Below are 14,999 nucleotides of genomic sequence, written 5' to 3' on the forward strand. Positions count from 1 at the left end.
GAGTTATTTAACCCACCCTCAAACCTCATTTATCATTCATCACAGTCTTAATCATAAAAAATATTCCATAAGACTTTGGTCCTGCAGCATATTAATCTATAATTGCTGTATTAACCACAATGATGATTAGGTCATTTATTCATTAAAAGCTGAATCTCAATATCTACTGTGGCTAATTCACTGAGTTAGGAGTAGGAGAATTTTAAGCATTACTCTCTCTGAGTATCGTCAAGTAGTTGTGCAATGGAAGGAACATTAAGTGGGTTGTATGTTCTCTTTTCCAGATTAACCATTTCTGCAGAGTGCCCTATGCAGCTGGAAGACTTCCCTATGGACGTCCATGCTTGCCCCCTTAAATTTGGAAGCTGTAAGTCTGTCTGGAATCATATCTGAATAAAACGATCTAAATTCAGATGCAGAACAGCAACAGTTTTATAACTTTTCAGGCTGGCGACCTCTTAATAGAGAGTTAGAGGGAAGAGCTGTGTGAGGGTGGAGAGGAGAAAGGGATGTCTATAATGTGGTGGGGCGGGAGGATAGACTGAACAACACAAGTGTTGGTGTTGTTAGCTGAGAGAAGTTTGAGGACAGTTGATCTCTGGAGAAGTGTAAAGGGAAAGGGGTCAATAATGACAAAAGAGAGATAAAACTATGATGAAACTCTGAAATTCAAACTGAGACAATGCTGCTGGACATCTGAAAGTTTCTCCCTATAGAGATGGTGCCTGACTTACCGAGTAATTACTGCATTTCCTGCTTTTATTTTATGTTGTTACCTACAACAAGTACAGGAAGTTATGTTGCATCTTTATAAAACTCTGTTTAGATCACATCCCTCACAATACTCCAAGTGTGGTATGATCAATACCTTTTAAAACCTCAGCAAGGTTATGAGAGAGAGTGGAGAAAACTTTTACCAGGATGTTGCTTGGATTAGAAGACATGGGCTCTAAGGAGAGGCTAGAAAAACAAGGGTTGTTTTCTGGATACTGATGGAGACCTATAAAACTATGAAAGACATGGACAGAGTAGACACTGGTATGTTTTTCTCCAGGGATGAAACTTCCAATCCTAAAGGGCATACATTGAAGGTAAGATGGGGCAGGTTGGAAAGGAATGGGTGGGGCAAGTTTATATCTTACACAGAGTGGTGGAGCTGGAATTTGCTGCCCTGGGTGGTGGTGGAGGCATATAATGACAGAGGCGTTAGGTTCCTTAAGGTTGTTATAGCCAGAGGTGGCAATGGGGATAAGTTCCCACTACCTATTAAATCCTCCTAATGGGGTGCGCCACAAATAGCCTCTGACAACCAAGTCCACCTTGTGTCCTTCATGTGTGGCTTAGCTACTGAGCCCCTGGAACCATTTCTACTGACAGGAGAAGGGACAAAGGCGGATTACTCGTGCCTTAAAACCAGTCACTTCAGGCGGACGGGGCTCAGCAGCCATGGTGACAGCTCGTCAAGGAGAAGGAAAACTGATCTCAAACCTCCGCTGCCTTGCGGCTATACTCGCTCATGTGGAAGGCTTTGGGAGTAAACCCCAAGGGAAAAATCTGGAGCTGGTGCTCCTAAGGCAGTCCTATTTCGATTTCAACGTTAACTGGCAACTCCTGCGATGCTGCTGGTGCCAAACTGTATCGGTCCCTGCCGTTCCTTTGGGTTCATCAGCTGTGTGGACAGAGGCCTACTTGCGGGCAACAACTTGCTCTCGATATTATCCTGCTCTGGCTTGCGGATCTCAACAGCTAGGGTGAAGCATCCGTGGTCAACCTCCACCAACTACGGCAAGCACTCGATATGCAGGCAACGGAGCAATATGGATCAAGTCATTAAGTGCCATTAGCTTAATTAGGTCAGTACAACACTGTGGGCCACAGGACCTTATCCTGGCTTTATTGTTCTATGTTCTACAGTTTTTTGTTAATGGTTTCTGGAAGCTTTTATTCCTGAATTCCTGAATAATGAATTTTGGGCATTGGAGGTAACAGAAACGCTGAGTGATCAGAAGGCTGAAAAGTTATATTTCTGCATGGCTCTGAGGGGCGGCAATTTTGTTTTCGTTTGAGACCCAAGAGTGATGTGCTTTCATGAAACAGAAAAAATATAGATGATAAAATTTAAATAATTTTCTTGGGGGCTATTCATTTGTGAATTAATGTTGTATGCAAGTAAATTCATATTCTTCAATTTGATTATTTCTCACTCTAGACAGTACAATTAATTTTCATGGTACAGCACCGCAAATTGAAATGGTTCAGAGTTATTAAAAGGAGCTATGGATCTGTGGATCTGGCAAGATTAATTATAGGCTTGTCTGGAAGGATATTTGAAGCGTCTGTTGAATGGGAAGCATATAGTTTCTGGCTTTATAGGGTAGAAATATATATTTTTTCAAACGTTACTTTGAAAGTTAACAAAGAACTTAGTAAATGAAATGTAAGGTCTTACATCTAATGGAAGATTGGATAAAGTATCAATAAGATTGAAAGAGTACAGAGAAAATTTACAAAGATGTTGCCAAGACCTGAAGATCTGAGCTATAGGGAAAAGATGAATAGGTTGGGACTTTATTCCCTAGAGTGTAGAGGAATGAGGAGAAATTGGATGGAGATATACAAAATTACGAGGGGTAAAGATAGCATAAATGCAAGCAGGCTTTTTCCACTGAGATGAGGTGAGACTAGAACTAGAGGTCATTGGTTAAAGCGTGAAAGGTGAAATATTTACTGGGAACTTCCTCACTCAGAGGGTGCTGTGAGTGTGGAAGTGAGCTGATATGGGTTCAGTTTCATCATCTAAGTGAAGTTTGGATAGGTACGTGGATGGGAGGGGTGTGGAGGGCTGCAGTCCAGGTGCAAGTCGACGGGATTAGGCAGAATAACAGTTCAAGTACAGACTAGATGGACCGAAGGCCTGCTTCGGTGCTGTAGTGCTGTATGACTCAAAGGTCCAAATCAGATCGGCTAATAAATCATAACTTAAAATTGATATGGAGATATGGCTGGACTTGCATCCAGAAGACCAAGGCTATTGCATATGCCACCACAGCATCGTGAGAATTTAAATGAAATAAGTCATGAAAATAAGGACTTGGTATGAGTAATTGAGAGTGTAAAACCAGTGGATTGTTAGTCTAACCCCCGGGAAAGGAAATAGGTTGTCCTTGCATGATAATTCAAGGTGATTTCAGATCTAGTTAATTTTTGACTGCTTTGTAAAAGAGACTAATGACACCTGGGTACTCCAGGATCACAGCCCATTCTCAGCACAAAGGAAACGAGGACATACAGACACTGCTGCCTATAGGTTCCCCAAGAGTTCATTCATCCTCCTCCTCAGTCACTGTATGCAAACCCTGGAACACACGGTGAGAGCACTTTGATCAGAGGAACTGGTTCATATTTATTTATCACATGTGCATCAAAGCATCCGGCGAACTGGCTCACTTGCATTAACAACCAACACACCAGTGACGTGCCGAAATGTTGCCACGCATCCCAGCACCAACATAACTTGCCACAATGCTCAACAGAACAACATAAAGCAGCAGGAACAACAAGAACAGAAAAAAACAAGGCAACCACAGCAAAACAATTCCTTCCTTTATACATACTCACACACCCGCCCCCCCCCAACCCCCAGGAATGACCACCTCCAGGCCTCCAACCCTCGGCTCTGGACTCTCAGACATCAGCCTTCAAACACCAGATCCCTCCTTGGACTGCAGTGGGGGAAGAATTGTCCCACCATCATCCTCTCAAACACGGCTGACAGACAATAAATACTGGCCTTGCCCATGACACCCAAGTCCCAGAAATGAACTTTGTAAGAGATTCAGCTTAAAGACAGTCACAGATGGTTAATAAATGTTCACACTTTGTAAACATAGTCTTTTATTTATTAAGTTTTCAGGCTCTGGGAATTTATTGCAGGCAGCACGTAGCACAGTTTTTAATCTAATGCTTTGCATTGCAAGCTGTAAGATCGAGTTCAATTCCCAGCACTTTCTGGAAGGAGTTTGAACGTTCTTCCCACGACCACATGGGTTATCTTCGGTTTCCTCCCGCATTCCAAAGACGTTCAAACTAGATTTACTGTCAAAGTACATATGTCACCCTACGCTACCCTGAGATTCATTTTCTTCCATGCACTCACAGTAAACATAAAGAAACAAGACTGAATCAATGAAAAACTATACGCAAAAAAGATGAACAGCAATGTGCAGACGCCAACAAATTGTGCAAATACAAGAAAGAAAGATAATCAATAAATATATTTAAAAATTCATAAGTAACTAGAAATAAAAATAAATAATCCTGAGAAGATGAGTTGGGAAGTGAGACCATAGGTTGTGGAATCAGTTGTGTTGGGGTGAGTGAAGTGCTATGTTGACACCAGAGGCATGGTGACATTTGTGGGCTCCCCCCAGAACACTGCGAACCTAAAGAAATGCATGTCACTGTATGTTTCAACGTACATGCGACAAATATAACTAATCTTTAACCTCAATGCCCTTCCATAAATGCCCTTGATGAGTAGATGGCAGCTGCCATTTTGACCCTCTACAGTCCTTCTGATGAAGGTACCCCCATTGTGCTGCCGAGGCAGGAGTGTCAGGACTCAGACTCAGTAACAATGAATGAGCGGTTTCCAAATGCTGAACTTCGAGGGAGTAAACAAAACAAACTTCCACCGCTGGGTAGCCTCTCATGGTTGGATTTCATATCCAATAAGGGGAGTGATTTGTTCAGGTACCCGAGATTTTCATTGTGGAACTGAACTTGCAATAGGTTCTCAAGGCAAGGACAGTTTAATTACAGGAGGCACGAAGTGAGCAAGTTCCATCTGAAGTGCATACTCATCTCAAAGTCCAAAAAGTTCAAAGTAAATTTATTATCGATGTATATCACACCAGATAGAGTCAAGGAGAAGTGCAGCACAAAAACGGGCCCTTCAGCACATCTACTCCATGCCGAACCATTTAAACTGCCCATTCCCATTGACCTGCACTGGGACGACAGCCCACCGTATCCCTACCATCCACGGACCTATTCAAACTTCTTACTGAAACCGAGCTCCAATGTACCACTTACACTGGAAGCTCGTTCCACATTCTCATGACCCTCTGAATGGAGAGGTTTCCTCGTATGTTCCCCTTAAACTTTTCACCTTTCACCTCAAGCCATGACCTCTGGTTGTAGTCCCATCCAACCTCAGTGGAAAAAGCCTGCTGGCATTTACCCTCTCTGTACCCCTCATAGTTTTGACTACCCCAATCAAAACTCCCCCCAAACTTCTACATTGCAAGGAATAAAGTCCTAACCTATCCAATTTTTCCTTATTGCTCAGGCAACATCCTCCACTCCTACAACATCCTTAAAAATTTTCTTTGTACTCTTTAAACTTTATTTACATCTTTCTTATAGGTAGATGACCAAAACTGGACATAATACTGCAAATTAGGCCTCCTCAACTTCTTATACAAATTCAGCATAACATCCCATCTCCTGTACTCAGTACCTGATTTAAGAAGACCAATGTGTTAAAAGCTTACTTTACAGCTATATCTACCTGTGAGATTTATTTTCATTACCAATACTACTCAGAGATTAATTTTCTTGCAGGTATTCATGGTAGAACAAAGAAATGCAACATAATCAATGAAGAACTACACACAGTCTGACAAACAATCAATGTGCAAAAAAGACTATCTGTGCAAATTTTTATAAAGTAAATAAATAAGTTGAAGATGAGTTGTAGAGTTCTTGACAGTGAGTCCATAGGCTGTAGAATCAGTTCAGTGTTGAGGTGAGTGAAGTCATCTTCACTGGTTCAGGAGTCTGATGGTGATAATTGTTTCTGTTTCTGGTGGTGTGGGATTTAAGACTCACCAGCCATTGCCCTTGGCTGGCCAGCTTAATTATTAATGACTTCAGGTGAAGCTCTGGTGACTTTCTTCACCCTCTACCAAGTTACCGTACATGCTACTCTTCTCCCTGGGCAAGACTTCCAACCATCCTCAACTCTGTCCCCTAGTGTCTTGGTCTGTCATTTATTCTTAGTACCATAAGCACTTTAAATGAGAGAATCGCTCAAGCTTCTGGTTCCATTTTTAGTACAGTAAGTAGTGGAAAGGACAGACCTGTTCTTTAAAGAGGTTAGTGATTAACCAATGGGAGGAAATTACAGCAGGAGCACACGATGAGTCATGCAATGGGTGGTAGTGATGTACAAGGACAGCACTAGAAAAGGCAATTAGAGTCCGAGGAGTGAATGGAAAATTTGAAGTGAGGGTTGGGTCTCCTCTTTGTAGGAAGGTAGGGAGGAATTTATCTGTTCTGAAAGATATCAGATTCAGAATGAGTTTTATTTATCACATGTACTGACAGTACTGTGCAAAAGGGTGCCCAAGACTTTGTCAACGTGGAACGGGCAGCGAGTTTGTAAATCTGGCAGGTGCAAAGGATATTAGGAATGGCGAGAGTGGTTGTGGGACAGGTGGCCGAGAGAAGGTGCCGGGGCAAGGTCGTTTGATTCCAAACAATTGGTTTATTGATCATTACAGAATGTCTCTCTGGTGCTTCCCATGCCCTCCCCTCTCCTTTCCCATTTTCCAAACCACGATTCCCCTCTGCCTGCCCCCTTCCCATTCTCAGTCCACAATAGACCCACATCAGAATCAGGTTTATCATCACTCGCATATGTCAAGAATTTTTTTACCACAGCAGTATAGTGCAATGCATAAAAGTACTTCATATACTTATGTGTCTAAGACATGTGCACAGTGGTGTATGTCAAAGCATACAGTGAAATATGTCGTTTGCATTAACAACCAACACAACCTAGGCGTGTGTTGGGAACAGCCCACAAGTGTTGCCACACAATTCTGGTGCCAACGTAGCATGCCCACAACGCTTGGCAGAGCAACACAGAACACACCAAGTAACACAACTACAAAAGCAAAAAAGCCCCTTTCCTTCCTCCCACCCTCCCACACACATGGACAATCCTCCAACTCCAGGCAGGCTGGAAGAGGGATGGAATCAGATCTGAAATGATAGTGGCGTGAATGGCAGCATGGCAGGATTTCCCTCTGAACCCTCAAGTGTCCCTACATTTGCTTTCAAAAGGAAAGTAAGGGGAGATTTGACAGAGATACATGAAATTATGATTGATATGGACAGGGTTTTTCCACTGAGTTTGAATGAGACTGGAACTAGAGGTCATGGGTTAAGGATGAAAGGTGAAATGTTGAAGGAGAACATGAGGGGGTCTTCTTCACACAAAGGGTTGTGAGAGTGTGGAATAAGTTGTTAGCAAAAGCCTGTGGATGCATGCAGGGAGGGATATGGAGGGCTATGGTGTGGGTGCAGGTTAGCGAGGCTAGGCCAAATAATATTTCTGCACAGGCTGGATGGACCAAAGTGCCTGTCTCTATGCTGTAGTGCTCCATGACTCTATGATTCATTCCTTTCCCACATTACTAACAGGTGTAGGGGAGAATTGGGGGCCAGGGATAAGAGGGCCTGAGGAAAACAGCAGGGAATATGTCAAGTAAGAAGGTGCGGGGATGAAGCCGGAATTCAAAGGAAAAGCTGGAGATGTAAGCAGGACAGGAAGTAAATGCTGTGGCAAAGTGATGCTACGATTAAGAGAATGAGGGGCTTATTCCCCAACTCAAGTGTTCCCTGGCCCTTGTGTGTTTGAAGACATGGGGGAAGTTGGCTTGGGATCTGTCCAGAGGAGGTTCCTGAGAATGATCCCAAAATTTGAAAGGGTTAATGTATAAGGAGCATTTGATGGCTCTGGGCCTGTACTCATTGGAGTTTAGAAGAATGTGTGGGGAATCTCATTGAAACCCAGTGAATACTGAAAGGTCTGGATAGAGAGGATGTTTCCTATAGTGGAGCAGTTTAAGGTCACAGGGCACAGCCTCAGAACAGAGGGACATCCCTTTAAAACAGAGATGATGAGGAGTTTCTTCAGTCAGGTGGCAGTGAGTCTGAGGAATTCATTGCCACAGATGGCTGTGGAGATAAAGTCATTGAATGTATTTAATGTAGAGGTTGATGGGCTCTTGATTTGTAAGGGCATTAAAGATGAGAGCAGGAGAATAGAATACAGAGTGAAAAGAAGTCAGCCGTGATGGAATGGTGGAACAGACTCAATGGGCCAAATGGCCTAATTCTGCTCCTATGTCTTATGGCCTTGTGAATTGCTGTTTCTCAACCAATGGGAATTGTAATGGGCTTGACAAACTCCATCAGTTTACTGTAATTCAAGATCTCACAGATACCAGGTTCAGTCCCACAGTTAAGATTCCTGGCTATGAAACACTTTGGAGGAGAAAGAGGAAAGTGGGTCAAAAGCAAAATAAAAATATTGACAGCAAAAGAAAAGAAAGGCAAGGCAGACCAGGCACGGAGTTGCACATCACCCCACTTCATGGAGAAATAGTAAAGCAGAGAGGGGAAAATGAGAAAGAAAGCAGAGTGGAAGAAGAGGTGAGAAGGCAAAAAAGGTGGCCTCATCTGCCTACATTTGCCCCACAACCCATTAAACTAACCCTCTCCATGTACTTATCTAGACGGCTTTTAAATGTTGCTCATGTGCCAATTCTCAACCACTCAATCAATGCTTCTTCCAAATACACACCTCCCTTTGCATGAAGAAGCTGCCCCCGATGCTCCTTTTTAAAATCTCACCTCTGATTTTAAACCTGTGCCCTCTTGTTTTCCATACCACCTCCCTGGAGAAAGGACTACGTGCTTCCATGCACACAGACTTTCAAAATCTGACATTATTATTATTATTATTATTATCTGCCCCTCCTGACATTATATACCTTTATCAGGCCACCCTCAATCTCCACATTGGAGGAAATAGACTACACAATCTTCCCTTGTAACTCAGGCCTCCAAGTCCAGGCAATATCTTTCTGCACTTACTCGAGAGTAATAACATCTTCTCTGTAACAAAACTGTACATAATACTCCCAAGTATGGCCTCACCAACATCTTATATCAGAATCAGGTTTATTATCACCAGCATGTGATGTGAAATTTGTTAACTTAGCAGCAGCAGTTTAATGCTATACGTAATATAGAAGGAAAAAAATAAATAAAATGAAAATAATAGTAATAGATAAGTAAATCAATACCAGTATACATATATTGAATAGATTTTAAAACGTGCAAAAAACAGAAATACTATATTAAAAAAAGTGAAGTAGTGTTCAACAGTTCAATGTCCATTTAGGAATCGAATGGCAGAAGGGAGGAATCTATTCCGGAAATACTGAGTGTGTGCCTTTAGGCTTCTGTACCTCCTACCCAATGGTAACAGTGAGAAAAGGGCATGCCTTGAGTGCTGGAGGTCCTTAATAATGGATGTTGCCTTTCTGAGACACCGCTCCCTGAAGATGTCCTGGGTACCTTGTAGGCTAGTGCCCAAGATGGAGCTGACTAAATTTACAACCCTCTTTTGGTCCTGTGCAGTAGTCCCCGGTACCAGACGGTGATACGAATGCAGTGATATATTGCATATAAATGCAACGTAACTATACAACTATACATATTCCTCTGAGAGACACAGGCCAGCGTGCCAAATGCTTTCTTCATCGGCTTTTCTAACTGTAATGCTGCTTTCAGTGCATTCTGCCCTGTACTCCTGGGTCCCTCTGTTCCATAACACTCCGCATGGCCCTACCATTAACTGTAAAAGTTCTACACTGGTCTGATCTTCCAAAATGCCAAAACCTCAGATCTGTCTGGTTTGAAAGCCGTTTGTCAATCATCAACCCACATACTTGGAAGCCATAGATTCAAAACCATCAGCCATTGTCTTCCCTGAGATTAATGGAGAAATTAGTAATTAGCACTTTGAGCTCAGGGGTAAATGGAGGGCAATGTAATGCCACTACTGCTCCTGATGCAATTTGCAACACTGACAAACAGCTGATTGTTACTTGAGAACTTTTGTACATGAAGTTCAAAGTAATGAGTTGTAATACACAGGGAACTACAGACATGTTCCTGTAAATATCCATCTAGTGGTAATTGGTCTTCTTTCTTTAGTGGAACCTTATTGTGTGCAAATTGGCTCCCTTGTGTCCTACTTTTCATTAGTAACTACACCTCCAAAGTTATAAATTGACAGTAAAGTGGATTAAGGTGTGGTGAAGGTCGTAAACGCAAGTTTTCTTCCCCCACTTAGGTAATACCTGCTCACATTATCAGTGTGAACAATTAATCTCTGTAAACTTGCCAATTAAATAGGCAAGAGACTGGTTATTTCCAGTTTCCAGTTATCTCTTGTCTAGATAATGGTTTGATCAAACCACAGGAGGCAGCCAATAAAACCTGCCAGGCAATTCAAGGGTTGACAGTAATTACTTTGTAAGATCATATGGATAGGATTGTTATGATGCATTGTTGCAAGGCAGCAGAATTTGTTTAGAGATTATGTCAGGAATAACCCATGCCTGCAAGTGATTACAAGGCAGAAATTTCATCAAAGGATTGAAAAAGTGAATGGAAATTGAGACATCTAAACCATGCAGTTATGTTAAACTTGAGCTCTCTCCCAGATATTCAGTATAAAATCAGCAGCACTTTAGTGGGTATTTCCTGTACCTACTAAAGTGGTAACTAGGTATATGTTCATAGTCTATTGCTGGTGTAGCCCATCTACTTCATGGTTCAACGTGTTGAGCATTTTGAGATGTTCTTCTGCACACCACTGATATAACAAACATGAGAAAATCTGCAGATGCTAGAAATCCAAGCAACACACACAAAGTGCCGGGGAGCTCTGCAGGTCAGGCAGCATCGATGGAAAAGAATAAACTGTCAATGTTTCAGGCCAAGACCCTTCATCAGGTCTTGATGAAGAGTCTCGACCCAAGATGTCGACTGCTGTAACATGTGGTTCTTTGAGTTAATGTCGCTTTCCTGTCAGCTTGAGCCAGTCTGGCCATTCTCCTCTGACTCCCTCATTAACAAGGCATTTTTCACCCACAGAACTGCTGCTCACTGTTTTTGTTTTTTGCACCATTCTCTGTAAACTCCAGAACAGGTCCCCAACTGAAGATCCCTCAGTTAATAGTAGGGGTTCAAGGCATAAAACAGTTTGGGACCCCCTGATTTTCCAGTGTGCTTGAAAATTCCAGGAGATCAGCATTTTCTGAGATACTCAAGCCACTCCGTCTGGCACCAAGAAATCGTTTCATGGTTAAAGTCACTTAGATCACATTTCTTCCTCATTCTGATTAAGTCCTGATGAAGGATCTCAGCCTGAAGGGTGGACATTTTTTTTCCTTTCCGTAGATGCTGCCTCACCTGCTAAGTTTCTCCAGCATTTTGTACGTGTTCCCTATTCTGATGTTTGGTCTCAACAAGAACTGAATAACTTGACCATGTCTAGGTGCTTTTATCCATTGAGTTGCTGCCACATGAATGGCTAATGAGATTTTTGCACTAAGTGTACCTAATAAAGGTGCCTCTTTTCCCTCCAAATGATTCTTTTAGTTGCTTTCTGTAGGTTTTTAAAAGATTCCCAATCCTCAATTTTCCCACTAATTTTTGTTTTGTTGTATGCCCTCTCTTTTGCTTTTACATTAGCTTTGACTTCCCTTAAAAGCCATGGTCATACTATTTTGCCATTTAAGTATTCCTTTGTTTTTAGAATACATCTATCCTGCACCTTCCCCATTTTTCCCAGAAACTCAAGCCATTGCTGCTCTGCTGTCATCCCTGCCAGCATCTCCTTCCAATTTACTTTGGCCAACTTCTCACACACACCATTGTAATTTTGTTTACTCTACATCAGACTTTACTTTCTCACCATCAAATTTCAAGTTGAACTCAATCGTATTGTGATCACTGACTCCTAAGGGTCCTTTACCTTAAACTCCCTAATTGCCTCCGGTTCATTACATAACACCCAATCCAATATAGCTGATCCCCTACTTGGCTCAATGCCAAACTGCTCTAAAAAGTCACCTTGTAGGCATTCATCAAATTTACTCTCTTGAGATCCATTACCTACCTGATTTTTACTTATCTACCTGCATGTTTAAATCTCCCATGTCTATCATAACATTGCCCTTTGAAGCAGTTTTTTCTATTTCCTGATGTAATCTGTAGTCCACATCCCAGCTACTGTTGAGAGGGTCTGTATATAACTGCCATCAGGGTCTTTTTACCCTTGCAGTTTCTCACCTCAACTCACAAGGATTCAATATCTTCTGATCCTATGTCACATATTTCTAATGATTGGATGCCATAATTTAGGCTATGCACTGGAAGATTACAGACAGACAGACAGACATACTTTATTGATCCCAAGGGAAAATGGGTTTCGTTACAGCCGTGCCAACCAAGAATAGTGTAGAAATATATCAATATAAACCATAAATAATTAAATAATAGTAAGTTAATCATGCCAAGTGCAAATAAGTCCAGGACCAGCCTATTGGCTCAGGGTGTCTGACACTCCAAGGGAGGAGTTGTAAAGTTTGATGGCCACAGGCAGGAATGACTTCCTATGACGCTCAGTGTTACATCTCGGTGGAATGAGTCTCTGGCTGAATGTACTCCTGTGCCTAACCAGTACATTATGGAGTGGATGGGAGTCATTGTCCAAGATGGCATGCAACTTGGACAGCATCCTCTTTTCAGACACCACCGTCAAAGAGTCCAGTTCCACCCCCACAACATCACTGGCCTTACAAATGAGTTTATTGATTCTGTTAGTGTCTGCTACCCTCAGCCTGCTGGTAGGCAATGTACATATTACAAGTGTAACAGTGAAATAATCTGCAGTTAAATCTTAAAAATCTGTCCAGTGCACTCATTCCTGATGAAGGGTCTTGGCCCAAAACGTTGGCTACTCTTTTCTCACAGATGCTGCCTGACCTGCTGAGTTCTTCCAGCGTTGTGTACGTATTCTTTGATCCACAGCATCTGCAGTTGTATTTTTGTGTTTTGAGGTCACATACAAGTCTGATGGACCCCCCACCTTCTCTGTTATGCCATTATTTCATTATGCAATATAATGTTATCCTTTTAATTGCATTGGTTAATTTGAATTGGAAAATTAGGCCTTTATTTCCTAACTTGAATGAGAGTTTCAATAATTTATTCAATGCTTGTTCCAAGACAGATTAAAAGTGTTCACTTTGAACACCATGTGAAATTGCTGTGATAGTTACAAGTTAAGGTTTCTGTTATGAGATTCGGTTTTACAGGCACTACTTATGCCAGCTACAGGTCCACAAACACCCGCCAATAACATATCTTTTGTTTGGGTCTGGGCCAAGAGGTACTCCACCTATCCATCACAGGCAAAGCTCTCTCGGCTGTTCTACAAGGGCTGTTGCCACAGGAAAGCAGCATCCATCATCAAGGACCCACATACATCCACTCCATGCTTGCTTCTCACTGCCGCCATTGGGGAGGAGGTATAGGAGCCTTGGGTCCCACGCCACCAGGTTCATGAACAGACATTACCCTTTAACCATCAGGTTTCTGAACCAGCGGAGATAACTTCACTCACCTCAACTCTGAACTGAAGCTACAACTTCTGGGCTCATTTTCAAGAATTCTAACACTCATGTCCTCAGTATTATTTATTTACTTGTTTGTATTTGTAGTTTGTCATCTGTTGCATATTGGTTGTTCACCAATATTTGCATGTAGCTTTTCATTGACTCTATTGTATTTCTCTGTTCTACTGTGAATACCTGGAAGAAAATGAATCTCAAAGTAGTGACATATACATACTTTGATAATAAAGCTACTTTGAACTTTGAATATATGTAAGACCAGGGGTACCAATCAGGGGTTGCTGTTCAGCAGGGTCATGGCTGATTTTTAACCATTTTGTTACTCTATTCCCATATCCCTTGATTCCTTCTAATATTGAGAAATCTAGAGATCCTAGTTTTGAATGCAAACACCCCTCCTCTGGGATGAAGAATTCTATAGATTCATAATTTGTTATAGGAAGAAATTTCTCCTATTTTCAGCCCTAATAGGTCTACCCTGTACTTTAAGACCAGGATCCTCAAATGGAGGAAGTATCCTCCCTGCCTCTACCCTAATGATCCCTCTAAGAATTCTACCATATTTCAATGACGTCATCTCGCAGTTGACTGAAATCTTAGAGAACAGAGACCACTCACTTTCTCCTCATTTAGCAGACCTGTCATCCCAGGATCCAATCTACAGAATTATCACTTTGTACACTCTCAGTGGCAGATATATTCTTTTTTTTCGTACAGAGAGTAGAATTGAACACTATAAACCACTTCAGTTATTCTAATGTTACATGATGCCCACATAAACATGCTTTTAATTACATATTTAATTGGCATGAGAACCAAAGGAAAACTTTCCCTTCTGGGGCTGTGAGTGCTCATTGCAAAAGATTTGTTACCGGGGTCCTGGCTGGGATTGACTAACATTCTACTCTGAATAACTCGCCTCCCTATCAAACAATATAGCTACTAAATGAAGGATTTATTTTCATTTGAAAGTCCCCATTTTCTGCTCCTTGATCCACACATGATTGGCGGTATTAAATTACTTGTATTAATTCTCCGCCAGTTTACGTATAAACAAGTTCCATCTCATTCGCTTCCTCAAAGTAATTTGTATGCATCATTTCCATGAGCAATTGTATCATAACTGCTTTATAACACTTTGTTAAAGGCAGAAGAAATATTACTGGAGAGGTTCCCCAGAGATGCAGAAATACTAGAAGAGTGACTGATGGTATAACACATGTAGGAAACTTATTCATATTTTCACAACTTCCAAACCTATTACTTTGCTGCAGAGTGTTCCAAGTCTGCTTAATCCAAACAAGATTAAGGAAACAGATCTCCACTTGGTTTTTAATTTCTTTCTAATCTCACAATCTAGCTTCTCTTTCTAGAATTTATTCATAATCAAAATCACTTTTCACAGTTTTGTAGCCCAGTTCCAAGTCACAA

At 41.6% G+C, this 14,999-nt stretch overlaps 2 protein-coding genes across 5 annotated transcripts in view; one reads left to right on the plus strand and one right to left on the minus strand.

Moving 5' to 3' along the window:
* gabrb3 (gamma-aminobutyric acid type A receptor subunit beta3) overlaps positions 1-14,999 on the minus strand; it is a 669,933-nt gene that overhangs the window by 533,694 nt on the left and 121,240 nt on the right. The gene's annotated exons all lie outside the window — the stretch shown is intronic.
* gabra5 (gamma-aminobutyric acid type A receptor subunit alpha5) overlaps positions 1-14,999 on the plus strand; it is an 81,133-nt gene that overhangs the window by 28,465 nt on the left and 37,669 nt on the right. For all 3 annotated transcript variants that reach the window (XM_073044111.1, XM_073044112.1, XM_073044113.1), the window contains one exon: positions 285-367. In XM_073044111.1, coding sequence (XP_072900212.1) covers positions 285-367 — 83 coding nt within the window. The remainder of the gene's footprint in view (positions 1-284; positions 368-14,999) is intronic.

Source organism: Hemitrygon akajei, chromosome 4, assembly GCF_048418815.1.
Source record: "Hemitrygon akajei chromosome 4, sHemAka1.3, whole genome shotgun sequence".
Classification (NCBI taxonomy): domain Eukaryota; kingdom Metazoa; phylum Chordata; class Chondrichthyes; order Myliobatiformes; family Dasyatidae; genus Hemitrygon; species Hemitrygon akajei.